At 58.0% G+C, this 26,203-nt stretch overlaps 2 protein-coding genes across 2 annotated transcripts; one reads left to right on the top strand and one right to left on the bottom strand.

Moving 5' to 3' along the window:
• Nucleotides 1–9,664: 9,664 nt before the first annotated feature.
• Nucleotides 9,665–14,196, bottom strand: WNT1 (Wnt family member 1). Its single transcript, XM_089308272.1, has 4 exons — nt 13,425–14,196; nt 12,472–12,725; nt 11,557–11,822; nt 9,665–11,126 (listed from the first exon to the last, which is right to left on the bottom strand). Exons 1-4 carry the CDS (start codon nt 13,526–13,528, stop codon nt 10,638–10,640), a joined length of 1,113 nt encoding a protein of 370 aa, XP_089164398.1. The 5' UTR covers nt 13,529–14,196; the 3' UTR covers nt 9,665–10,637.
• Nucleotides 14,197–20,602: 6,406 nt separating this feature from the next.
• On the top strand, nt 20,603–25,591 carry WNT10B (Wnt family member 10B). Its single transcript, XM_002711076.6, has 5 exons — nt 20,603–20,893; nt 21,616–21,730; nt 21,870–22,132; nt 23,788–24,161; nt 24,443–25,591. The coding sequence occupies exons 2-5, from the start codon at nt 21,657–21,659 to the stop codon at nt 24,899–24,901; spliced, it is 1,170 nt and encodes a 389-aa protein (XP_002711122.1). The 5' UTR covers nt 20,603–20,893; nt 21,616–21,656; the 3' UTR covers nt 24,902–25,591.
• Nucleotides 25,592–26,203: the final 612 nt, after the last annotated feature.

Genomic DNA, 26,203 nt, shown 5'->3' with positions numbered 1-26,203 from the left:
CATTTGTTGCAGGCATTTGGGGAATGAACCAGAGGATGGAAGGTGTTCTCTCTCTCTCTCTCTCTCTCTCTCTCTCTCTCTCTCTCTCTGATGAAAATAAATATTTACAAGTAATTTTTTTTATTTATTTGAGAGACAGAGTTACAGAGAGGTAGAGACAGAGAGAGAGGTCTTCCATCTGCTGGTTCACTCCCCAGATGGCCGCAATGGCCAGAGCTGTGCCAATCCGAAGCCAGGAGCCAGGAGCTTCTTCTGGGTCTCCCACGCAGGTGCACGAGCCCAAGGACTTGCACCATTTTCTACTGCTTTCCCAGGCCGTAGCAGAGAGCTGGATAGGAAGTGGAGCAGTTGGGACTTGAACCGGTGCCCATATGGGATGCTGGCGCTGCAGGCTGGGGCTTTAACCTGCTGTACCACAGTGCCGGCCCCTACAGGTAATCTCAAAGGAGCTTTTCTCATAGAGCTGCTGGGAGAGTTCAATGCTTTCTAGTCATGTAAGTGGAGATTGTCCCTCTCCGAAGCTTTTCTGTTAGTGTTGAGGCAGTGAGGACGGGGGATAGGGAAGAGGAAGTCAAAGGAGGGCACTCTGGCCTCAGAGTGGGTGCACCGCGTTTTCGAGGACTTAGGGGCCAGTGCATCAGTGACACATGCCTTAGCTCCAGCACTGCCTCCAGCCCTGCCTCGGTGTGCAAGGATACAGCCAGCACCGGCTGCCAAGGCTCTGGGGAGGAGCCCCACTTGCAGGTCCCTCCTGGTGAGCCACATCTCCGGACTGGCCCTGTGGGGGCCTCTGTGGGTGGGAGGCGGGAGGCTGGAGGCTCCCTGCTGTGAAAATGACTTCTAAATCTGGCTGTGTCTGCCGGCCAGCCTGCCCTGAGACACGAGACACACAGAGGCCACAAACACCCCCTAGCTTGGGGCAGCCTTGCGGGCTTGAGAGAGAAAGCAAACACAGGATGATGTGGCTGGTTCCAGGCAGATCAGCCCCCGAGGGGAACAGGAGGACAGGGCCCGCTTCAGAGGTGCGAGGGAAGAGGTGGGGGGGGCGGAGAGCGAGCTGAGCCGGACGACGTGCAGGTACACAAGGTGCTCCAGAGGTGGAGACAGTGGTACCCAGTGATTGCTCTGTTCTCTCTCGTCCAGTCAGGACACACCAAAGGGACTCAGGACTGCCAGGGATCCCAAAGTGGAGCTGGGCATCCGGGAGCCGAGCTACTGATGCTGCAGGTGGCAGTGAGCTGAGCTGCAGCCTGGCTGCTGTCCGGGCCTTGGCACATCCTGGATTCCCACCCCAGGGGGATTAAACAGCCTTGCCTGTGTCCATGCATTCACCAACCTGTCCCTCTCTCCACCTGCCTGTCCATCATGGGATGCGCCTTTGGCTGCCCAGTTGAGATGCCATGAAGACACACGTGTCCCACACTGGAATGCCTTGGTTGGATACCCAGAGGCATCTTCCTGCTGACGCAGACTCTGGGAAGTAGCAGCGATAGATGGCGCAGGCGACTGGGCTCCTGCCACCCATGCGGGAGACCCAGAGGGCAATCCCAGCTCCCAGCTTCAGTCTGGCCCAGTCCTGCCCAGGTGAACCAGTAGATGAGAGCTTTTTCTTTCTTTCTTTTAAAAGATTAATTTGTTTGAAAGTCAGAGTTACAGAGAGAGAGAGAGAGAGAGAGACAGAGACAGAGACAGAGACAGAGAGGCAGTCAGAGAAAGAGGTCTTCCATCTGCTGGTTCACTCACCAAATGGCCGCAACGGCCGGAGCTGTGCCGATCTGAAGCCAGGAGCTTCTTCCGGGTCTCCCACATGGGTGCAGGGGTCCAAGGACTTGGGCCATCTTCCACTGGTTTCCCAGGTGCATTAGCAGGGAGCTGGATTGGAAGTGGAGCAGCTGGGACTCAAACTGGCACCCATATTGGATGCCGGCACTGCAAGGCTGTGCCACAGCACCAGCTCCATTGAGAGCATTTCCTGTTTCCATCGCTCAGATTTTAAAAAGACAGCGAGAGGTGTTTGACAGAGCTGGTTAAGGTGCTACCTGGGATGCCCACATCCCATACTAGATTTCTGGTTGGAGTCCTGGCTACTCTGCTTCTAACACAGCTCTCTGCTAATCTGCCCGGGGAAGCAGCAGATGATGGCTCAAGTAGTTGGGTCCCTGACACTCCTATGGGAGACCTGCATGGAGTTCTTGGCTCCTGGCTTTACCCAGCCCAGCCATTTGAGAGAGTGAACCAGTGGGTGGAAGATCTCTTTTTCTTTCTTTCTTTCTTTCTTTCTTTCTTTCTTTCTTTCTTTCTTTCTTTCTTTTCTTTTCTTTTCTTTTCTTTTCTTTCTTTCTTTCTTTCTTTCTTTCTTTCTTTCTTTCTTTTGTTTAAAGATTTATTCATTTATTTAAAAGGAAGAGTTACAAAGAAAGGGAGGGACAGAGAAAGAAAGATTGATCTTCCATCTGCTAGTTCACTCCATAAATGGTCACATTGACTGGGGATGGGCCAGGCTGAAGCCAAGAGCCTGGAACTCCACCCAGGTCTCCTACATGGAGGGCAGGGACCCAGGCACTTGAGCCATCTTCCACTGCTTTCCCAGGTGCATTATCAGGAAATTGGATCAGAAGTGGAGCCACCAGGATTTGAACCAGTGCCCATATATTTGAATCATACAGGATGCCAGTGTCATAGGCAGTGGCTTAACCTGCTGCCATACACCAGCCCCAAGGAAGATCTCTCTCTTTCTCTCTCTCTGTCACTTTCCCTTTCAAATAAATCTTTAAAAAAAATTATCTTGGGGCCAGTGCTGTGGCATAGTGGGTAAAGCCATCGCCTGCAGTGTCAGCATCCCATATGGGTGCCAGTTCGAGTCCCGGCTGCTCTACTTCTGATCCAGCTCTTGGCTATGGCCTGGGAAAGCAGTAGAAGATGACCCAAGTCCTTGGGCCCCTGCACCCACATGGGAGACCTAACAGAAGCTCCTGGCTCCTGGCTTCGGATCAGCACAGCTCTGGCCATTGCAGCCAATTAGGGAGTGAACCAGCAGATGGAAGATTCTCTCTCTCTCTCTCTCTCTCTCTCTCTCTCTCTCTGCCTCTCCTCTCTGTGTAACTCTGACTTTCAAATAGATAAATAAATCTTAAAAAAAAAAAAACCCTGCCATTTGGACCTCCCACATGCCATACCTGAATGCCTGAGTTTGAGTCCCAACTTCGCTTCTAAGTGTAGCACTAATGCATGTCCTGTGAAGCAATGATTGACGGCCCTGCTACATACATGGAAGACCCAAGTGGAGATCCTGGCTCCTGACTTTGATCTGACCCAGCCTCAGCTGGTGTGGGCATTTAGGGAGCAAACCAGCAGTTGAGATTGCTCTCTCTCTCCCTCTCTCTCTCTCTCCTTGTCCCTCTCTTTCTGCCTTTTAAATACATTTGAAGGAGGGGGCAGGCATACGATGCAGTGTTTACCTCACTGCTTGGGACAACCTAATCCCACATCAGAGTGCCTGGTTCCAGTCCCAGCTACGGTGCTTCTGATCCAAAAACCACCTGCTAACGAGCATCCTAGGAGGCAGCAGAAGATGGCTCAAGTGCTTGTGTCTCTGACACCCATGTGGGAGACCCAGATGGGGTTCCAGGATCCAGGCTTCAGCCTGGCCCAGCCCCAGCTGATGTGGCCATTTGTGGGGTAAACAGGCAAGTAGAAGATCAATCTTTCTCTCTCTGTCTCTCCCTCTCTTTATAACATGGGAAAGGGTGTGTCCCAGGTATGGGCAGAGGTAGTGAGGTGAGAAAACACATAGTTTCTTTTTTTTTTTTTTTAAGATTATTTACTTGAAAGTCAGAATTACACAGAGAGAGGAGAGGCAGAGAGAGAGAGGTCTTCCATCAGCTGGTTCACTCCCCAATTGGCCATAATGGCTGGAGCTGAGCTGATCCGAAATCAGGAGCCAGGAGCTTTCTCTGGGTCTTCCCATGTGGGTGCTGGGGCCCAAGGCCTTGGGCCATCTTCCACTGCTTTGCCATGCCACAGCAGAGAGCTGGATCAGAAATGGAGCAGCCAGGGCTCGAACTGGCGCCCATGTGGGATGCCGGCGCTGCAGGCAGTGGCTTTACCCGGTATGCCACAGCATCGGCCCCAGCATGTGGTTTCTACCGAGAACAAAGATAATGGCAAATGTGGAGGTGCAGGACATGGGTCCTGGGATCACATGTGGGTAGCCAAATCATGAAGTATTTCTTGAAAGCAAGGTTAAAAACATTTGAGCTTTAGTGAAAGGGTGGAGGGAGGGGTGAGGGCTAGAGCGTTTTGGAGCTGGGAATATCTTATTAGCTTCTCAACACTTGTTGGGTTTTTTCTTCTACTTGATCCTTGTTGGACTGGTTTCCTCGGGGCCAGATCATTAGCTGCTCAAGGAGGGGGTGCCTTTAGTTTTGCTCCATCTCCTATGAATTTTGCATGGATCAGGAGGTCAGAGGATGCTGGCATTACCAGAAAAACTGTGTCCCAGGAACACCGGTGTGACAGGGCAGGATCAGCAGCATAGGGGCAGAGCCGGTGACCCTGCCTTCTCAGCCAGGCTCCCTCCAGGGCTGTCCCAAGAGACCCCACAAGGTGGCGCTGTTCCAGCTGCAGTTCTGAGTCCTGCCAGAGTCTTCAGCGTCGCACTGGGTGATGGCCCTTCCAGAACTGTCCCCTCACGGCCTGGACATAGCGTCCAGGCCAGTCCTGAAAGAATGAACAGCTGGAGTGAGGCTGTGGAAGAAGGAGCTGGCAGATCCCAGCCTCAGTGCAGATATGGGCCTGGCCCCTCCAGCAGCTCCGCTGACAGTGCCACGTGCCGTCTTGGGCGGTTCCTGTACTCAGGATCCCAGGCAGGTCCTGCCCCAAAACTTCGTTTTCTCTCCCCTCCCCATCTTGTGCATGCACACACACCCCTGCTCCCCAGGGCCAGGCCCGAGGTCCTGGGGAACCATATCCACCTGGCCGCTCCTCTGGGGCCTGGCTCCTCCATCCAAGGCTACACCTCCCCTGGAGCTGGCTGCACAGCCACCCCAGCATGGATGCTTGGGGGTACTGTGACTCGTGCCTGCTATTCCTGGTTGGCTTCTCTGGGTCTTTCCCTTTGGTGCCCTGACAAGCCCTCTCCTGTCCTCTCTCCCGACCTCCCCACCATATCCACCATCACGCCGCTAACCCTGACAGCTCTGGGGGCCTGGCCAGAGTGGGCCTGCTATGGGACCTGCTATGGGAGGTGAGCTTTGGGCAATCCGGGAAACCACAGAACTCAGAAACATGGTTGTCTGTGGCCTGAGGACTCTGCCAGCCACATCTGCTGCCCACCCCACCCCCACCCCCAAGTAGCCGCCCTTTGCACCTGCCACAGAAGAACCAGGTCTCTCCCAGGACGCTCACCGTGCTGACCGTGGGAGACCCTGGTCGGAGGTGAGGCATTGTGGGACATTGTTCACTTTCCCAGCATGCTCCAGGGCCTGTCTTGGCCCTTGGCGGGTTTGGGTGAGGAGGGGTGGGAGGGTCGGTGCGGAGAGTGGGAGCCAGGCCCATCGAGGTCCCTGGAGTGAATGCGGCATTGTTGGCCAGGCCAGAGTCACAGATAATTACCTCAATTAGTGACAATGGGAGAGTAATAAATACAGGCTTAGTGTCTCCTACCGCACCAGGGCTCCGAAGATTAATCCAGGCTGACCGGCGGGCCCTGAAAGGCATGATGGACAATTCATTAAACTCCCCAAATGCCGCACAACCTGGGCGTGAAGGCTGAGTTAGCCCCCTGGGGGCTGCGCCTTTGTCCCGATTGTGTGTCTCCGCCACAGCCGAGCCGGGCAGCCTCCAGAGAGTGGGGAGGTGAGTGGGGCTCCCCCGGCCGGGCCGGGCGGCGGGGGGATTAGGCCTCGGTCCGGCCCTGGTTGCCCTGGCACACGGGCCCGGCCTGGCTGGAATGTCCGTGGTGGGGCACAAGCCGAGCGGAGGGGCGGGGCCGACAAGGTGGGGTAGTGGGGAGGGGGCACAGAAAACCAGGGGCAGGAGGAGTTAATTAGACCCCAGCCGAGGAGGGCGAGGGGCCGCCATAGGGCCGAGGGGGCCGCCAGGGATGGCCCCTTCACTTCCGAGGATTAATAGGGTAAAGGGAGAAGGGAGGGGTCGGGCCTTGGTGGGTGGGGGGGGGTGGAGAAGTGCTGGAAGCTTCGAAGGGTGGCATTGCCCCTCTCGCTCCGCTGAGCGGGAGGCGGGAGGCTCTAACAGCCTGGGCAGGTGCCCCCTCAAGAGGCCCCAGAATGGGGACTGGCTTCCCGCACAGGGCACATGCGTGGCGAGGGGAGAACGCCCTCATCTAAGGGGAAGTAGCAAGAACAGGCTCTCTGGCGGTGGTGGGGTGGTGGGGTGTCTATTCTCAGTTGTTCCCCCACCACCCAGCACCCCAATCTGTCTGAGGCTGGACCGGGGAGCCGGAAGCAGCGTGGCCTTTCCTGGGGACATCCTAACAGGCAGCTAAGACAACACGCACTCACGGGCGCGGGAGAGCTGTGTGCGCATGCGTGACGTGGGCGTAGGTCTGGCATGCAGGGGTGCCTCAGTGAGCGCCCGCTGAATGAATGAATGAATGAATGAATGAACGAGCTTGTGTGTTGCTGAGAGGAAAAGGTCTGAGGACGGGAGGTGGTACAAGGCCCTTTCAAGCTAAGCAAACATCCAGAGTGACAAGAATCCCTATGGCACCTCCAGCTTCCAGAACGCACGCGCTCCTGGAAGCCCCACTTCCTGCAGGGCCTCAGGACGGGGCAGCCCTGGCTCCTCCCAGGAGCCACCCCACCCTGCCCCCTCCCAGGGTATGACAAGGGAGCGAGTTGGCGGCAGTTCCCTCGGGCATATTTATAACTTGCTGCTCTCTCACCAGCATCTGCTTTTAGCCCAGACGGGGGAGGGGGCAGGAGGGTGGTCTGTCTCATGCCCGGGCGCCCTGGCTGGGTGTGGAAAGAGTGAGTAAGAGTGAGTGGTGGGCAGCGTAGCATGGATATTCCAGCTCACACCACAGCCAAACAGCTTATTTTCTCCTCGTTTTGTTATTTTTCTTCCTCGGGGCCCGGGAGAGGAGACCTGAGCCAGCCTGGGTGGTGGTGGGGGGACGGAGGGAGGGGCGGCTGGACCCTAGCGTATTTGCAGTCCCACTGACAGGGTTTTTCCAGGGTGCGTGGAGCGGGCGTGAGTGGAGCCAGCTTGCTGACCCCCCTGGGGGACCATGCACCAGCCTGATGTCTAGGTCCTCTCAGCTTTTCCGCTCCCCCCACCTCCACCCCCCCCCCCGGGTTTATTTCAAGACTAACTTTTCATTCACTTACCTAAGCCAGCCTTGTGTCCAGGGTCCCTGCCAGTCTCTGATCCACTGGGTGCATGGCCCCTGGCACCTTAAGATCAGAGGTGGGCGGGAGCCAGAGGAGCATCCAGCAAAATTCTTGATGACACAACTCCCCGGGGCCACCACCCTGAGCCAGCTTCGTCCCGGGCCCTGCACACTTGTCGAGGCTTCTTTCTAGGCACAGGTGTTTCTGCCCAGGGTTAGTCCATTGCAGCCCTGGGGAGGGTAGCACCATAGTGCGTCAGACAATATCAGTAGCTCCTAGCTGCTATGGGGCACTTTGCAGCTCCTACAAAGGGTTTGCGTTTTCATTAGATCCTGTTTCATTTAGGAGGCAGCCATTCTGCATGCCCCTTACAGCACCACACTCCCCACAGCCCCCACTGATCACACAGGCCCAGCTTTCGGAAAGAAAAAGGCTACTCTGTTGTAGGCTTGAGTGAGGAAGAGTGGGGTGGGGATGGGGAGTTGTGTATCCTTAAACGTCTTGCACATGCAGATTTTGGCTTTCCACCTCACCAAGTCCACACTACGTCCCGCCTACTACATGGACAATATCTGTCAGGGTGCTTGATTCTCTGGCCGGACAGTTGCCTCCTCCAGGCAGGTCCTGTGGCTTGAACATCACTGCATTGGCAGTATTTGGCATTTACCTGGTACGGAGGCGGTGGTAGCAAGTGTTCAGATGACCCAACATTTTCTCATGTGAACCTCATCCCCTCCCTACAAGGATAAGGTGCCGTAACCGCCTCTGATCAGGCCAGTTTGTGTGTCTCCTTAGGGGGCTCTCCATTGCTCTTCCTCCAGCTCCTGTGTGTCGGTTCACCCCCAGAGACCACCACCACCACCACCCAGCTGCCAGGCCTGAAAGCTGACTCTGATTCCATTTCTTGGGAGTTCAGAGTTTAGCTGAGAGTGGTAGAGACAGTTGTCAACCCTTGGACCCCCTCTCCGACCCCTGCTGCTTCTCCAAGTGCCCCCTACATCCCCTGGCTTCTGAGAGCTGTGGGATGGAGCCACTGTCTGGATTACAGACTGGGCATTCTCTGCAGGTGCTCTTTACTGGACCCTAAGGCCTTTCGAGTGCCTCCTACCCATGATCACTAAGGTTTTCATTCTTCCCGCCGGGCTTCCCATCAAACCCGAGGCGGTATTAAGGCATAGGGCTGCAGTTGTAAGTGCTGGGCAGCTCCTGATTCTGCTCTGCTCTCCCTACACAGATCCCGAAGGCCAAGAGGGGTCAGAGTTTACGTATCCAGGGAGAAGTGGGAGGCAGTGACAGCGTCCTGGGGAGAGCAGGCTGGGACCCGCTGGTGCCCTCGGGCGGACAGGGGCGGTGCTTCACAGCTCCTCTCCTCAGAAGGGTCAGGATTCCAGACAATCGCTGGCATTTAGGAAGGAGTTAGTGTTTGTCGGATGTGAGAATTACCTAGTCCCAGAACCAGGGAGGGGATTAAAGTTAGAGATGGGCTCAGGACTGTGGGCAGGATTAGAACTCCTGCTGATGTCTATGAATGTGCACTTAGAAGTTTTCACACTGGTGCTGTCACTGTTTATGAAAATGGCCAGCTTAATGGTGTGGCTATGGTTGACACTGGGTTTCCTTTTGGTTGTATTCAGTTAAGTGTGGCCTGTGTTTGGATCTTAAGCCTCCTGTTCCACTTTTCTCTTCCACCATTGTCTCTGAGCTTTTGGGTCCCTGTCTGAAGTGCATTCGCTGTCACCTGGATGCCCCTGAGCCCAGAGTGAGGATGGGATCCTAATAGGGTCCTAATAGGGTGTTTCCCTGTTAGGAAAACCTCACCACCACCCAATGCCCTGAGCGCAGCTGGGGAAGGCAGGCTTGAGGAACCAATAGCTATACACTGGGGGCAACACCCTTTTCTGCTTGGGTTTCTTTTCCCGCTCCTTTGAACAGGGTCCTGACTGCCACTCCATCGGCACTACCGTCACAGCCCTGGGGAATTGGTCTAATCCCCACTCACTGCGTGAATGCACACGCCCGCATCTCCTAGCCAGTGGTGTTGGAGAAGGAAGACCTCTGCGGGGTCTTTTGGTTCTTTATCGGGTTCTCTTAGGAGATGTCATTAGGGCCATGGAAGGGTCAGGATCTCAGGGCCCTCGTGTGGGATCAGAAAAGCCTTCCCCTGATGATGTGTTCTATTTGTTTAAGAGCACCTAAGCCAGGCAAGGATGCAAGAAGGGTGAAGGTCGTGTTCTGAATTCAAGGAAAAGCCAACAGGTCATTGATAAAAATAGATTTTATTCTGCAGAGGAAGATACTGCACCGATGGGGGCGAGGAGCCACTAATAGCTACAGTGGGAGGAAATACTGATTCCGGTGGGCAAAGGCATCTTTGAGAAGCTGGGAAGAGTAGAGGAAAGGGTACAGGGGCCAAAGGAGAGGGGCTGGGGGGTGAGAGGTGTTGGGGGGTGGTCTCTGCAAACCAGGCTGGAACCCAGCACAATAAATAGTTTTATTTACAACAACCAAATTCGTGGCTTTGTATCCACGTGTCAGTGCAAATTATTTACACACTAATGAGAAGGCAGGACAGGAAGGGGTAGGAGGTGGCTGAGGGTGGCTCACAGCTGTTCAATGGCTTCAGGGCAGAGGCTTGGAGAACGGGGTGGGGGGCATTGCTGCTGGGTTGCCCCCCACCCTCATCCCCTTCTGGAGGGGGGCCTCCTGGTCCACATCACCACAGCTGCCTTTTCACCCCGCAATCTCCTGCTTCAGCTGCTCACGGGGAGGAGAATTCCCTGATGGCCCAGGTGTGTGTATGTGTGTGTGTGTGTGCGTGTGCCTGTGTGTGTTTTCAGGGTTTGCACCCCTAGCAAGCTGGGAGGGGGAAGGGGTGCATGGAGACCGAGAGAGAAAGGACAAAGAGGGAAAGAGAGAGGCGCAGGGGTCGCTGGTACCATGGAGCAGGGAGCTGACCTCAGAGTGGGGAAAAGACCAATCCTTCTCTCACCTGGTCAAGCAGGGGAAGGGGGCAGTGCAACAAGGGGGGTCTCCCGCGGACAGGGAGGGAGGTAGGTCTGGGGCAGATCCCTCAGAGTGGCAAGAGGGTGCGTGCCGCCCCAGGTAAGTGGTTTGAGGAGTCCCCAGGTAGATGGAGGTGGGAGGGACCATCTGCACCACCGTGGGAACGTGGCTGGAGGTACGGGGTGCGGGTGGGGACGCTTCTGAGGGTCTGGCAGGCCAGCGAGTCTGTCTGGGGGAAGCGCTGGAGGCCAGCGTTCCCCGGGCGCGAGCGAGCGCGGCGCCTCACAGACACTCGTGCAGCACGCGCGTATGCGTGCAGTTGCGGCAGCTGACATGACAGCACCAGTGGAAGGTGCAATTGCAGCGCTCGGTGACGCGCTGCGTGCGCGTGCGGTGGCCCCGACCGCAGCACAGCAGCTCGCAGCCGTCCAGAGCCGGCGACGAGCTGTTGCAGGCTCGCCCCGTGGTGCCCGCGGTGCCCAGGCGTCCGCTGTACGTGCAGAAGTTGGGCGATTTCTCAAAGTAGACCAGGTCGTGTGGGGAGGGCGGCTTGTGCGCCGGGTCCTCGGGCTCCAGGCGCAGCAGCTCCGCCCGCGAAGCGCGGTTGCTACCGCGGTTGCCGTAGAGAACGCGCGAGGCGCCGTCGAAGCGGTCGCGCAGCACGTCGCCCACGGCGCGCAGCGTGGGCAGCCGCATCCAGCACGTGCGCACGGTGCACGAGCCCGACATGCCGTGGCACTTGCACTCCTGGCGCATCTCAGAGAAGACGGTCTGTGAGGGAAGAGAGCGTGCGCGTCCCAGGGCACTGCTAGCGCCGGGGCACCCGCCCAGACACCGCCCCCTCCCGGACGCCAGCAGGCCCTCTCTCGGCAGCAGCCCCGGCCTAGCCAAGCCCAGGGAAAGGGACGTGACGAAGTGTGCCGCCGAGATTGGACAGGAGCCGCGCGTCCATCTCAGCCTCCCAGGCTTATTTTTCTCGTCTGTAGCACTGAAGGGCCGTAGGCGAGGCAGTCTGTGGGTTGCACAACTTGTAATCGCTTTGGTTGCATCTGTGCCTCTCAGCCCAGGAAGCCCTTAGCCCTCGCTCGACTGCTTATCTCTTCCCTTCCCCGGCTTCCTTCCAAGCCTCCTGCGCCCTCTGGGACGCCCTCTCCTGGTGCCCCCCCCCCCCCCCGAGCCCGCGGGTCCCAGGTCGACTCACCGTGCGGCCCGCCTCGTTGTTGTGCAGGTTCATGAGAAAGCGCAAGTCCCGCCCCTTCTCCCCGGAGTCCACGAATTCCCTGCCAAAGAGGCGGCCGAAGTCGATGTTGTCGCTGCAGCCCCCCCAGTGCCAGTCGGGGCCCCCGGGGCCGCGCCGCCGATAGTCGCACGTGCAAGACTCGATGGAACCCTCGGAGCAGGAGCGCGCCACCGAGTGGGTGACCCCCGCAGAGGTGATGGCGAAGATAAAAGCTGTTTCCCGGCAGCCTGTGGATGAAAAGCACAAGATCAGGAACAGTGTTCCTGAGGGGGGCTCGGCCTGGGACCCCGCGGTCCTGAGAGCTGGGACCCGGGTCGCCTTTAGCAAGTAGGTGTGTGGGCGGGCGCACACCCGTAATCACGACTCGCCGACTTCTCCGCGCGCATTTTGACTGGAGCTCAAATGGGGCAGCCCCAGAGAGAAAATCCGAAAGCAGGGGAGCAGGAGGACTTTGCATCGGCAAGTTCTCGCTTCAGCCCAAACTTGCCATCTATGTGGCTCACGCAAAGCCGCGCTGGGCAGGAGGCAAGACGCGTTCCTCTACACAACAGCTCCCGGACATCGCTGGGACGGGGTGGGGGTGGGGAGAGCTCGCCGACCGGCGGCCCCCCCCCGACCAGCAGCTCCTTTTCTCTGGGGCGATGGTTCAGAAGAATCAAGCTTCGTGCCCAAGGCATACAGTTGGAAAGCGCTCGGTTAGAAAGAGCGTGCCCTGGAGCCCGCGCTGGGCTCTGGGCGCTCGGCAGGTGGACAGAGTGACCTTACAGCGCCCGGGACGTCTTCCCTGCACTCGCTCGCCCTCCCGCCGGTGCCCCGGGGGTGGGGGTAACCCTGCGTTTCCTCTGCTCCCGGAAGCAGCGCCTTCCTGGCACCCACCTCGGTTGACGATCTTGCCGAAGAGGTGGGGCCCCGGCGCGGTGGGGCAGTTCCAGCGGCGGTTCCGGAATTGCCACTTGCACTCGCGCACGGCGCTCTGCAGCCCCCCGCTCACGCTGTGCAGGATGCCTGGGTTCTGCCGGATCAGGCGCCGCTGTTTGCGGCTCAGGAGCTGCAGACTGGGCTCCAGCACCAGCTGCAGGCTCTTGGAGTCAGTTAGCAGGTTCGTGGAGGAAGCGACGTTTACGATGCCCCTGGGAGGACACGAAACTGGAGCTCAGGTTCCCCAAGCGGACCCGCACCTTAACGGTAAACGCCGTCTTCACTCTGTCCGTCTGCCTGGGGCTCTGTGTAGGGAGGCAGCCGTCGGAAGATAAATAATAAGGTAATGACCCCGTGCTGCCGAGCTCGCCTGTTTGAAATAACCAGGCATGTGTGTCCGGGAGCCCACCATGCAGGGTCTGGACAGAGATATAGGGAACCCGGAGGCTGAGTGGCCACCTGTGTTCCCCCAGCCTCCTCTCTGCCAGCCGAAGCATGGAGCTCCGAACCTGCAGTCCTTGCCCGCCCAGGGCATGCAATGCTTGAGCCCCACCCCTCTACTCGCATCCCTTCTAAGACCATGCCTGGCCCTTGCCTTTCCCTGGTGGTGAGACTTCTGATGTGGACACCAACGTGAAGCCTGCCTTGGGACTCAAAAGGGAAGAACGGTGTTAGAAGGGAGTGGGCTCCCTGTCCTGGGTATGGTGGGTCTCTGCAGGCGGGTAGTTCACCCCACTGCGGGAGAGCTGTAGCCTGGGGTGGGGAGTGGGGCTGCAGTGCGCGCCAGCGTGCCCCGGGATGTCGGCGCAGCTAGCCAGTTGGCTGACGGATCCCAGAGCGTGGGAGCTGGGTAGGGTTGACCCCTGGCTCTGCGCCCCGGGACAAGTGGTGACCCCGACCAGCTCACTTACCACCATCGGCCGCTGCTGTTGGCCGCCAGAGCTGCGGGCAGGGCGGCCAGCGCCAGTAGCAGCGCAGGAGAAACCCAGCTGGGCAGCAGCGCCCAGCACCCCATGGCCTGCCTGGCCTTGCCCGCTCTGTGCTGTAGTTGCGGCGGCTTTGGCGGCTGCCCGCGACAGTGGGGCGGGACGCGGCTGTGGCGGCAGTGGCGAAAGTTCGCAGTCTGGCTTTAAGGAACCTGGAGGCGGGCGGCCAGCAGCATGGCTCGCGGTCCCGGCTGGTGGGCTGAAGCGGCCACGGCGGGCGGCACCGCCTCTTATAGTTGCGGCGCTGGCTGAAGTGACGAGAGGAGGCTGCCCCGCGGGGCCGCACTGTGGCACCAGGGCACACCGGTCAGGGCGCAGACAATGGGCGGCGAGCGGGGTCCTGGCTCCCGCCCGTCTGAGCCGAGAGCTGACGGGCTGGCCGTCGGGGCTCATCCCCCCGCCCCCTGCCCGGTGGCCCCCGCCTCCGGGCCTGCACTGGCCGCCGACCCCTCCCCTTGGGACGCCCTCCCACGCGCGCCCGCCTCACTTCTCTCCGCGTCCGGAGCCCGTCGGGGCTAGCATCCGCCAGGGGGCGCGGCGACAATGTGCTTGCTGGGAGAACCCGCCAGGCGCCCAACCCGCCTCGCCGCTTGCGGTGGGGCTGTCCCCTCGACGTCACCCCGGGTCCCGCCGGCGTCCCTTCTCTCCCCCATCCTGAGTAGCGGAAGGAAAGTTGTGGTTCTGGTCAGCAACTCCGGGGGACGCTTCCCCACCCAGGAACTCCCGACGGCTGGACAGGGAAGGAAAAGGGGGAGACTGGAGGGGGTGTGTATGCGTGGGTGGGGCTGTGGTCAGGGAAATCCCGGTGATTGGGGGTGGGGGGGGTTTAAGCCCAGCCGTGGAGAGAAACCGGTTTGTGCATGCCGGCAAGGAGCGCATGAGTGGGCTAAGTGTGACAATGTGAGTGCGAGCGAATGAGGGTGTGTTCTAGAGGGGGTGCATTGCTCTCCGTGTGTCTGCCTGTGCAGAAACTTCTTGTTCTGAGATGTTTGGAACTTTTCCAAAGAATTTTGGAATTCAGCTCACACCAGAAGAGATCAAGTCATCCCAGCCCTGCGGTGGCCTGGGGCTGTGTGTCAGGAAGGAGGTGGAGCTTGTTGAGGGACGCACAGCCAGCCAGCAGCGTCTGGGACTGTGTGGAGGTGGGTGGATGAGTGAGCGCAGGGGGAGACAAAGTATGTGTATATGTGTCACTCTGTCGCTCTCTTTCCCTTGCGCCATCTTACGGTGTGTCATCCTGTGGCGGCGTGTGTGGACCTGCTCCTGTGATTGGGGGAGGGAGCCGAGCCTACAGCCATGGCGGTGTCTGAGCAGCTGGGTCTCAGAGCACTGGCTGGGCTCAGAGAGGATGGCAGAAGGGATGAGAGGCGTGGGTGCGGCAGGAGAGGATTGTAGAGAGGCTGCTTCTGTCCGAACAGAAGGCTGGGGTAGGGCACTTGTGCCTCGACCTGTGTGCTTCTCTCTGGATTTTTCTGTCTTCCTCCCAAACTCCGCTTTTCTCCAGTCTGGCCACACTGGGCTGTCTGGACCCACTCCATCCGATGTACCGACCCTTCTCTCTCCTTTCTCCCAGGGGCTCCAGCTCAACGGCAAGTCCACTCCAGGGCTTCCTATTGGAGAAGTGCCTGCTTTTCTCTGTATGGCCACAGGAGACAACGCCAGGCTGGTGACCACAGCCTCTTCCCTCCTCCACCACACAGAGGTCTCTGCCTCTCTGTCTCTTCTTTTTCCCCAATTTAGAGGAGAAAAAAGAGACCCAGCATTTGTTTGAGGCCACAGCTAATAGGGCCAGATCATTTTGACTCAAAGCTCCTGTGTGCTGATTGCTTCCTACCAGGGACCTACCAGCAGTCTGGTGCCCTTCTGAAATGGACAAACAGATCAAAGTGGTTGCTAGGACCTTCTAGTCTTCCTTTTGGGTCCTCTTTTCTTCCTCTCACTTGTCCTTGAAGACTTACTTACTTACTTATTTTAAAAAGATGTATTTAAGAGGCAGAGTTATAGACCAAGAGAGGGAGAGACACAGAAAGAGCTCTTCCATCTGCTGGCTCACTCCCCAAATGGTCACAACAGCCAGGGCTGGGCCAGGCTGAAGCCAGGGGCTTCCTCTGGGTTTCCCACACAGGTGCAGGGCCCAAACTCTTGAGCCATCTTCTACTGCTATCCCAGGCCCCATCTGCAGGGAGCTGGATCGAAGCGAAGCAGCCGGGACTTGAACCGGCACCCATATGCCCACAGTGCCAGCCCCTGAAGATGCTTTCTGACTCATTTACCCAGGCCTGACCCTAAAGTGTCTGAAGTCCTAGAAATGACCAAGCTTCCCTTGCAAGGCGAGAAGATCATTCTGAGGAGTAAATGCCTGGGAAGCCTAAATGCTATTCTTGGGACACTTAGCATTTTAAAAGAGATGCGTATGAATCCAAATGAAGTGTGACAGAGGCTAGTTTTGAGGATCCTGTTCTTCTCTGACCCTCTGACCAGCCCAGGGTACCTGGCCTCTCCAGTGATTCATCCCTGAAGGACAAGGTGTAGTGGCTCAGTATCATCCACAGTCCCAAGCCTATAGTCTCAGCAGAAAACACCTGCCGGAGATTGCCCAAGTAGATGAGCAGTACCATGAGCAGTCTTCCTTTGCCCCTTAGCAACATCTTCCCATGGAGGCCTGGAGAGGTTGATAGACCCCCACCTGGAAGGGGGACGGGTGGGCCTGGAAGACAAGGAAGTCCTGTCTGTGGCCATTGGCATTAAGCAGAGGTAGGAAGAGAGAAATGGGGCCCATATCCTTTGTCCAGCATTGTGACCTCCAGGAGTAGGAAGGAAGTGAGGAAGGGCTTGAGGCTTGGATTCACACTATGAATGACCTAGCCCTGTTTCTGGGAAGAGCAAATCACCTTACGAATACATCTCCCCACCCCCCACCCGCATCACCAGTTTGCTGGCGTGTACCCATACACCTGCTAACACACTGTGACAGCGCCTGTCTGAAAAGCCACAAAACTGATCCCATATGGCCATCCAAGATTGCTGCATTTCTCTGCTCGTGCCAATTCCTTTTTCTTTTCACCCCAGTCACACCTCTGAACTCACCTGCTTGGCAGAATCATCCATGAACCTCCGTGTTGCCCTGCCCAATAGTCAGTTCTCGGTGCTCACTGCAGTCACTTTTCTGGAACAGTAGGCACAGCTAAACACTTCCTCCTTCTTGAAATGCATCTCCACTTGGTTCTGGAACAGCCGTTCCTACCTCACTGGCTGCTTATCACTCTCTATCTGGTTCTTCCTTGTTTATCCAATTTCTAAACACTGGGACACACCCAAAGTTCAATCTGAGCTTCTTCGCTAGCTACTCAAACTCCGCTGGTGAACTGTCCAGACTCACATTCCCTAGTTTATATGCGTCTCTGCACTCTGGTCTTCCATGTCTACCACTTGAATCAGCATCAGAATTCACTGAATCCTTGATTCCTACTTGTCCCAACTGCTCATTCTTCAGTCTTTTCCACCGCAGTAAATAGCAACTCCAGGGGCCAGTGCTGCAGCATAGTGGGTAAAGCTGCTGCCTGCAGTGCCAGCATCCCATATGGGCGTCGGTTCTAGTCCCAGCTGCTCCTCTTCCAATCTAGCTCTCTGCTGTGGCCTGGGGAAGCAGTAGAAGATGGCCCAAGTCCTTGGGCCTCTGCACCCATGTGGGAGACCCGGAAGAAGCTCCTGGTTCCTGGCTTCAGATTGGCGCAGCTCTGGCCATTGTGGCCAATTGGGGAGTGAACCAGTGAATGGAAGACCTCTCTCGCTGTCTCTCTGCCTCTCCTCTCTCTGTGTAACTCTTTCAAAAAAATAAATAAATATTTTTTAAAAAATAAATAAATATTTTTTTAAAAAAATAGCAACTCCATCCTTTCAGGACAAAGGCCTAGGACAATGGCCTTCTCAAAGTTCTCCTTGCTCCTATCCTTGACACACACACACACACACCCCACAGTCCATTCCCCTCACAGCAGCCAGAGCCATCTTTTCCAAAATGGAAGTCATATCATGTCATTCAAATCTTCCGATACCCCATGTCATTCAGTGCAAAAATCAAAATCTTTCCAGTAGCTTCTCAGGCCCCTGGTTTTCTCTGAGTTCATCCTCCTTTGCTTTCCGCCATGTCTCCCCATGGATTCCTCCCCTCTTGCCACACTGGCCTTCTTGGCATGCTCACTTGCCTGGATCTGTGCACCTGCTCTCCTGTTTTCTGGAATGCTCTCCAAGTATTCATTCCCTCTCTTCCTTTCCCTCTGTCTTTATCAAGACCCCACTACCAACCTCCTTTACCCCACTTTATTTTTCTCTGTATCGCTTTTGACCACAGATAACTTTAAGGGCTTGAAAAAAAAATCTATAGCAAATTTCTATTCTGGACAAGGGATAGGAGTGAGCTGTTGGAGGAGGGGAGCAGCTTTGCCTGGACCCTGGGATGGGGTGGAGGGAGGAAGCAGGGGACCAAGGCTGCAAGTTTGTGGGTGGGGAAGCCTACATTCATTCGAAGCGTCAGCAGGCAGCACTGCCCCATTGGGTTGGGAAGGCACTAGCAGAGAAGGGGGACATGTCCTAGGGTGACCCCCACAGACTGCTGGAGCTCACTGCCGATTATAGGGGGGAGGGGGCGCTGCCTGAGTCCAGCACGGTCTGGTCGCAGACCCTTTGGTGCCTCCTGGTGGTGGCCTGCGGTGCTGCAGCAGGCTTTCGAGGCGGAGGGTAGGCAGCGCGGCTGAGCTCACCGCTTCAGGCGCATCCATCCCTCCTGGGCCTATAATTTGGGTTCCCCGGGCCTGGCCGCCCCTATCAGCGGCTTAGCAACAGATGAGTCACCCGGGACCCTGGGCCAAGGCAAACATGGGGGGAGGAGGAGGAGGAGGAGGTTCCCCAGGCTGCGCCCGGCTTTAGCCACCGCCTCGGTTGCTTGATCCCCCCAATCTCCAGGGGCCCCTACCCTTTTCTCTGACCCCCGCCCTCCAGAGCCCCAGTGTTCTTCTCCACACTGCTCTCTATCCACTCTGTGGCCTCACGATGGGAAGAGCAGCCCTCCATGCCGCTCATCCACGTGCACTCCCTCCCTGCCGTGCCGACAGCCCCCTGCGAGCCCCCTCCCGTGAAGGCCCCAACCCTTGTCAAGGTCTCTCTGGTTCCCGCCCCTCCTCTTTCCTGGAGCTGGCCGCGTGCTTGGGGTATTAGGCAATGGGCGTGCACCCGCAGCCCTCTCCAGGCCCCGCCTGTCCCACCGCCCTTGAGCTGCCTGCGGGTCAGCGCTCAGGCCAGCCGGTCGGACTGAGGGCACTGTGGGCCAGCTCAGGCCACCCAGTCAGCCTGCCTGTGGCCGCTCGTCCCCAGGCCGGGTCTCATCTGGGACAGGGAGCTGGAGTAGGGGTGCTGGGATTTGGAACAGTCCAGCACGGAGGGCACAGGGGTCACTGAGGAGTTGAAACCTATGGTACTGGTTCTGAGCCTGGCCCCTTGTTGGCACCTGACAGCAATGCTGTGTGAACACGACAAAGGTAGAATCCATAGGCAAAGCAAAAGACACCAGCGAGATCAACAACCACCAAAACCACTCGAGGGAAATCTGGAGACAAATGGAGAAGTTCCAGTGTCCATGAGGTCCCCATGGAAAAAGGGGTCTAGGATCCCCTACTCCAGGGACACTGGTGGATTTCAGGAAAAGGGGCCAGGACATTGGCAGGGACCACGGAATCCAGGTTTATGGATGAAAGCTACTGAGATAGGGCTTCAGCTTCTAGCGGCCTCAAAAGCCACATGTGGTTTGGCTCTTGTCCTCTAAATGGGAGGGGGGTCCACAGCACTTGGGCTCCGTCCCCCCATCCTCCCGCTGTGCAGAGGTGCAAAATGAGAGCAAAGCATCCCTCTCGGTCCAGGCTGCCCAGTGCCAGGGACCATGGCACTCTCACTTCCCTGGCCTGTGCAGGGCTTGGCACAAGAAGGTGCTCAGGAAAATCCCAACATGCGTTAAATCCCCCATCTTCCATCTTGGACGCGGCGCCCCCTGCAGCCCAAGGCAGGACCTGCAGCCTCACAGCCGGCTCTCCAGTAGAGTTGTGCTACCACCACCAAGGAAGAGGCCTCTGGCTGCGGGCATCAGCCCCGTGCCTCTGCCTCCTGGGGAGCCGTGTCTGAGTCAACGCGCCTCGCCTGGGGTGCGCGGGGCCAGCCGTGCCTTGGGTTGTGGTCTGGCAGGGGCTGGGGGTGGCTGGGAAGCCTGGGGCCCCTCTCTGGCAAAAATAGCCCGCAGTGGTTAGAGTTGCAAGGGTGACTCAGGCGGGAGCTCGGTGGCGCCTAACCCCTTCGTTGCCACCGCTAGAGCTCCTGGAGGCGATTTGCCTCTGCCTGTGTATCCCAGGACCGGGGTCTTTCCTGACTGCCTGGGGCTGGGCTCAGTTTGGGATCCCGAGACCCTCTTCAGCCTGTGTGAAGTGCACCTGCCACCTCGCAGCAGGGATCCTCAGAAGGGTAGGAAGATCGCTGTGGGCCAGGATGCCTGCAAGGCAGGCTGAAGAGCTATGGGGCTACCTGAACCTCAGCTGGGGCCAAACTCCAAGGCCAAAGCTGACCCCTCCCAAGGGGGAGGTGCAGGGCTCTGAGATGGGCGGTTGCCAAGCCCACAGTCCTAAGCCTCTCCAGCTGGCTCCCAGCGCCCTGCGGACGGCTGCGCTCCCAGCTCCGGACTCTGCAAGCCGCTGTCCAACCCCGGAAGCCAGACGCCCGTTCAGCTCCGTCCTCGGCTTGTCGAAGGAGCCTGCCAGTCACCTCGCTCTTGGTGGTGAAACTGAGGCAAAGATGATGAAAGGTTTGGCCACCGGGACGCGGTCCCGGCTTGCCGGTCTGGGTGGCTGCATTCTCCTTTGCAGCTTTGGGGACCCCAGCGCAGGTGAGAGGAACTCGGGCCATTTCCCTGCTCTGCGAGGCTGAGCTCGACGCGGGCGTCGGGGGAGAGGGTGTGTGTGTAGGCTGGGAGGAGGGGGAGCGGTTGCGTTCCCCTGGTCAAGGCGGGGAGGGGGGAGGGGGGAGGGGATGCCCCGGGCTCGGGGAGGGGCCGCAGCTCCGTCAGCCGGGCCGAGCCTCGGGGAGCTGTGCGCCAGCAGAGCCAGAGCTGCAGTTCTGCGCTTGCCGGCTCTCTCCTAGCTCTCTCGAGCACTCCCTCCCTTCCTCCCGCCCTTCCTTCCCCGCGGCCGCCGCGGCGCTGGGGGAAGCTGGCGGAGAGGAGTGGCCCAGCCCTGGAAGAATGCAGCGTTGCCGAGGGGGCAGAACCCGGAGCAGTCTCCCCAGAGTTTGAGCAGCCCGAGCCTAGTCCAGGCGGCCCAGCCGCGCCGGTCACGGACCCAGCACCGGAACCGCTGGAGGTAATCGGAGCCCAGAAAGCAAGGGAGGGGCAGGGGCGCGAGCCCCTGGGGACGGAACCGGTGCACTGTCAGACCAGACAGACCGACGGACGCCCACCCGCAAGCGCGGAGAGCCAGAGACACTGCCAGGGATAAAGACAGAGCATAAAAGGGTGCCTCCAAGTTTGGTGGGCAATGAAGTGGCTGCAAAGGGGGGTGGGGACCAGACGGGCAGCCCGCTGAGGAGGGGCGCAAGTAGTTGGGAAAGGCGGGGACTCAGCTTTGCCCACACCGGGTTCCACACCGGAGAGAACCCGGCTCCCCTCCCGCTTCTAGCTGCACCTGGAGCGTCCCCTCCCTCCTTCCCCACTGAGCGGGGAGGTGCCAGGGGGAGTGGGGGAGCCCACTCTCCATTCTCCTTTGACAATACCTGCACTCCGTGGCCTCTGGGGGCGTGGGAGCCAGTTATGGGTGGGGGGAGAGCTCGGAGAGGGAGCAGTGGGAGGCGGTGGTCCGTGTGTCTGAGTTTGAATGTGTGCGTGTGTGTCTGTGTGTACATTGTGTCTGACCGGGCAGGGCTCCAGGGCTTGCGTGAGGTCTGGGTTCTTCCTCTTTCAGCCGTCCAGGACTGTGGGAATGGGTTTTATTTGGGGATGGGTGATTAGAGCCAGAACGGGTTAGGAGCCCCGAGCAAGCCACCCTTGTCCCCAATCTCACATCAGATCTCTCTTCCCTGTCCACAGGCCCTGACCACATCTGCCCACCGGAGCCTCCGGGCTTCGACATGCTGGAGGAGCCCCAGCAGCGGACTCTGCCCTTGGGCCTCGCGGGTCTCCTGCTCCTTGCGGTGTGCAGTCGGTGAGCAGCACCCCCCCCCCCCCCGCCCCGCGGTGGTACCTCTGAGCCCTCCTCCGAACACCTGCCCTCGGGGAGTGCAGGCCGGGAGTGGAGGCGGTGGAGGGGGTCCGGACACCAGAGACGCCCTTTCTGTTCCCAGGGCGCTCAGCAATGAGATTCTGGGCCTGAAGCTGCCCGGGGAGCCGCCGCTGACGGCCAACACCGTGTGCTTGACGCTGTCCGGCCTAAGCAAGCGCCAGTTGGGCCTGTGCCTGCGCAGCCCCGACGTGACGGCCTCTGCGCTTCAGGGTCTGCACGTCGCCGTGCACGAGTGCCAGCACCAGCTGCGCGACCAGCGCTGGAACTGCTCGGCACTCGAGGGCGGCGGCCGCCTGCCGCACCACAGCGCCATCCTCAAGCGCGGTGAGCCTGGAGGGGCGGGGTCTGCGCCGCCGCCGAGGCTGGGGTGCGGGGGGCAGGCCGAGGCGAGCGGAGGCGGGAAGGGACGGGTTCAAGGCTCCGGGAGGGGCCTCTCCGGGAATTCCCCCCGGGAGCCGGGCTGAGCCGGGTCTGGCCACCCGTCTGGGCCCCTACGGTGCTGACTCCCACCTGCTCGCTGCCGGCAAGGCAGCTGGGTCCTCGCTCCCCTACCCCAGGGCTCCCCCCCTTTCCTGCCTCCGCCCTGCTCAATCTGGGTTGCACCTGTGAACAAGAGACGCCCCCAGCCCTGGAAGCTTCAAACGCCCCCATTCTGCTCCTCCCCGCCCCCATTTCTCTCTCCCCTCCCTCCTCTCTGGACAAGTCCAGGCTGGTGTCCCCAGAGCCTCAGCGGGGGTGGAGTGACGCCCCCAACCGTTTAAGGGTTAAACCTGCTCCCCTAATTGCTGGGGTTCCCAGGAGCCAAAGCTGGGAACAAAGACCCTGATAGCTTTGAAGCTGGGGAGCAGCCCCCTCCTCTGAGCTGTGGAGTTCCCAGGTGTCCCTCACCTGAGCAGGTGAGGAATGGCTGGAGGGGCAGAGAACAGGTCACTGCTGGTCTGGTCTGGAAGGCATGGTCTGGGAGGCATCACAGCCTCTCCCCACGCCCTGCTCCCCAGGAGCAAAGATCCGTGGGGGGCTCCGCCCAGGGGGTGGGGGCAGTGCTTCGGGGACTATAGGGTTAATAGGCAGATGCCGTCTGCAGGGGAATTCCCAGGACGTGTGCAAACAGCTTTGTTCTTGGAACGCTGAGGTTGGGGGATCCGGAGGCTGGTCCAGGCCCTGGGTCCTGGGCACTGAGGAGCCTGGCCTCTACTCCTTTCATCTTCTCAGGGCTCCTACAGGGTGGCGAGGGACCCTCTACTGCTGAGAGCCTGGCATAGGAGAAGGCTTTGCCTTTAGATGGGGCGTGTGTCTATCCAAGCCTGGGAAGGGCTTATCATCTTGTGCTTCCGTGACCCCCCAAAAAAACATAACACAGAAGCCAATCTTTTAAGAGGGCATTAGGAAAAATCCCCTCCACCCCATCCCTCTCCGCTCCCCAGTATTTTATAAGGTAATAGCAGGTTAGGATAAACAGTCTTGATGGGCAAATATAAAACTCAGACCTGGGCAGTTCCACAGCTTGAGTGCTTTGGGGGTGTTGGGGTGGTGGAGGGTAGCTTGATTAAAAGACTGATTAACATAATCCTGAAGAAATAAAAAGAACCCCAAAGGCTTCTCCCCACCCCACCACCCTCACCCCCTAAAGTTTCCTGCAGGGCTGGGGAATTTCGAAGGCTTTCAGATGTGGAACTCAGTGAACTCATCTTCAAAGACCTCAGGGACTCCCTCTTAGTCATCCCAATCCCAGGGTCTCCTCCCCCCTGGGCGAGCTCTTTCATCCACACCTGAAAACCACAGACTTTTAAGAGGGATAATGGGTCTCCAAAAATCATCTGGATCCACCGTCTTCCCTTACAGTTAGGGAAATCAGGCTCTGGGCTTTCTGATCTGCCCGGCAGGGTCAGGAATCAGTTAGGAATCGCCTTCCCACCCTCAGGTGCCTGTCAATGTCCCCTCCACCATTTGCCTTTCTTTTCCCCCTCCCCCCCAACCAGGTTTCCGCGAGAGTGCCTTCTCCTTCTCCATGCTGGCTGCTGGGGTAATGCATGCAGTAGCCACAGCCTGCAGCCTGGGCAAGCTGGTGAGCTGTGGCTGTGGCTGGAAGGGCAGCGGTGAACAGGATCGGCTCAGGTCCAAACTGCTGCAGCTGCAGGCGCTGTCCCGGGGCAAGAGTTTTCCCCACTCCCTGCCCAGCCCTGGCCCCGGCTCAGGCTCCAGCCCTGGCCCCCAGGACACGTGGGAATGGGGTGGCTGTAACCATGACATGGACTTTGGAGAGAAGTTCTCTCGGGACTTCTTGGATTCCAGGGAAGCTCCCCGGGACATCCAGGCGAGAATGAGAATCCATAACAACAGGGTGGGGCGCCAGGTATGTGAATGCATCTTGACCTGGGTTCCCTGGCTTTCTTGAGTCCTGGCTAGCCGCTGAGAAGCACAGCAGAGCAGTAGCATGTGGGATGGTGGCGGCCCCTCAGCATCTGCAAGACACCCAGCCTCAGCTCAGCATCTGCAAACAGCCAACGCACCCAGCTTGGCACCTGCTGGCTTTGCAAAGCCCTTTCTCTTCTGCCATCCCAATCATTCTTGCCTCCTGGGTGCTGGGCCTCTGGGCTGCCCTCACCTCCACCTCTTTCCTCTCTGATGTTCTAGGTGGTAACTGAAAACCTGAAGCGGAAATGCAAGTGCCATGGCACTTCGGGCAGCTGCCAGTTTAAAACCTGCTGGAGGGCAGCCCCAGAGTTCCGGGCCGTGGGGGCAGCGCTGAGGGAGCGGCTGGGCCGAGCCATCTTCATTGACACCCACAACCGCAATTCCGGAGCCTTCCAACCCCGCCTGCGTCCCCGGCGCCTCTCAGGAGAGCTGGTCTACTTTGAGAAGTCTCCCGACTTCTGCGAGCGAGACCCCACGGTGGGCTCCCCGGGCACGAGAGGCCGGGCTTGCAACAAGACCAGCCGCCTGCTGGATGGCTGCGGGAGCCTGTGCTGCGGCCGCGGGCACAACGTGCTCCGGCAGACGCGAGTTGAGCGCTGCCACTGCCGCTTCCACTGGTGCTGCTATGTGCTGTGTGACGAGTGCAAAGTCACGGAATGGGTCAATGTGTGCAAGTGAGGCCAGCCTCAACCTAGGGGCTGGGGAAGGGAAGTCCTTGGCTCTGGTTTCTGTCCAGGGTCCTCCTTGGCTCCTGGAAGTTCAAAAGCTTTTGAGGGTAGTAGGGGTCAGGTGAAGTCTCCCCAACCCCTGCCAAGTTAGCTGGATTTGGGAGAAATGTGCCATCCCTCTTCCTTAAACACCTGAATGGCCCAAGATGAAATGCAGTCTTGGGCACCCTTTAATCCTGATTCTCGTTCCTTGTTTTTGACTACTCCTCTCTCTCCTGAGTGATAACCCCAGATATGCAGAAGTTAGAGGTGGAGCCAGTAAGACCTATATCTGAAAGGAGACCCCCTCACTGTTATCTACTGTTCACAGCTCCTCTACAGTAGCCTGGCTCTCCTCTTGAAAGGTAATGAGAGACAGTGATGGAAAGATTTGTCTTGGGGGACAAGATGGGAGGGTGGGATAGGGTCTTCTCCCCTGAATCCTGTCCAGGCCCTTAGGGAATGAGCTTCCTTCCATTCAGGTGTTAAAATAGACCCTCCAAAGGAAGGGTTTTTTGTTTTTTTTTTTTTTTTTTTTTTTTTTTTTAACCTAAGACTCTTGGAGCCTTTTTCCTTCTTCAGCAGGAGGGTTGAGAATGGATAATTTATTGTACTGAGACTTGTTCTTGGTTCCTGTTTGAAAATAAAATAAATTAAGCTACTGGGTTGGTGAGTCCAAATGGTGATTGTTATCTCCCCATGCTTGGGATCTCAGCCCCTGGTCGCTTTTCCAGGTGCCTCCTACCCCTTCACTCAATGAGTGCCAAAAATTTGAAATGGCCTACAGTGGGGTTGGTTGGCAGTTTTGGTGGGAGGGGCTGCAGATCCAAATGTAGGCCTTGTTTACTTGCTCCTGATTTCACCTCCATCACTGCTGTAGAACAAGAGCTGGCACATTTTTTTTTTCTAGTAAATATATGATGAGGCTTGTGGTCTTTGTCTCAGCCACTCAACTCTGCTGTTACAGATGAGAACCAGCCATAGCCCATATATGAGTATATGAGTGTGGCTGTGTCCAGTTAAGCTTCACTTGTAAAATTGGGATGTGGGACAGGATTTGTCCTTTGCCTGTAGTTTGCTGACTGCCTGCTCTAGACTATCAGATCACCTCTGTTCTGGAAATGTCGAGTCCTAAATGTATCTCAACATTGAACCTGGACCCAAAAAGAACAGGTATTTTTCTCTTCTGATTACAAATAGAGAACTTGGGAGGTAGATGTAAGATGGATGGGGAACATATCAAAAGGAATTCCTGTATTTTTTTTTTCAGAGA

This window comes from Oryctolagus cuniculus, chromosome 11 (genome assembly GCF_051225735.1).
Source record: "Oryctolagus cuniculus isolate XC-2025 breed Fujian yellow rabbit chromosome 11, ASM5122573v1, whole genome shotgun sequence".
In the NCBI taxonomy this organism is placed as follows: domain Eukaryota; kingdom Metazoa; phylum Chordata; class Mammalia; order Lagomorpha; family Leporidae; genus Oryctolagus; species Oryctolagus cuniculus.
Note: the sequence above shows the minus strand (reverse complement) of the source record. Positions and strands in the feature narration are given on the sequence as shown.

What these genes read in the sequence shown, in the direction of transcription:
- WNT1 (XM_089308272.1), bottom strand. Translation starts at nt 13,528, where the DNA reads ATGGGGTGCTGGGCGCTGCTGCCCAGCTGGGTTTCTCCTGCGCTGCTA. An exon ending in AACAGCAGCGGCCGATGGTG is followed by an intron (nt 12,726 to 13,424) that starts GTAAGTGAGCTG and finishes GTGTCCTCCCAG; the next exon opens with GGGCATCGTAAACGTCGCTT. An exon ending in ACAACGAGGCGGGCCGCACG is followed by an intron (nt 11,127 to 11,556) that starts GTGAGTCGACCT and finishes CTTCCCTCACAG; the next exon opens with ACCGTCTTCTCTGAGATGCG.
- WNT10B (XM_002711076.6), top strand. Translation starts at nt 21,657, where the DNA reads ATGCTGGAGGAGCCCCAGCAGCGGACTCTGCCCTTGGGCCTCGCGGGT. An exon ending in CTCCTTGCGGTGTGCAGTCG is followed by an intron (nt 21,731 to 21,869) that starts GTGAGCAGCACC and finishes TTCTGTTCCCAG; the next exon opens with GGCGCTCAGCAATGAGATTC. An exon ending in CAGCGCCATCCTCAAGCGCG is followed by an intron (nt 22,133 to 23,787) that starts GTGAGCCTGGAG and finishes CCCCCCAACCAG; the next exon opens with GTTTCCGCGAGAGTGCCTTC.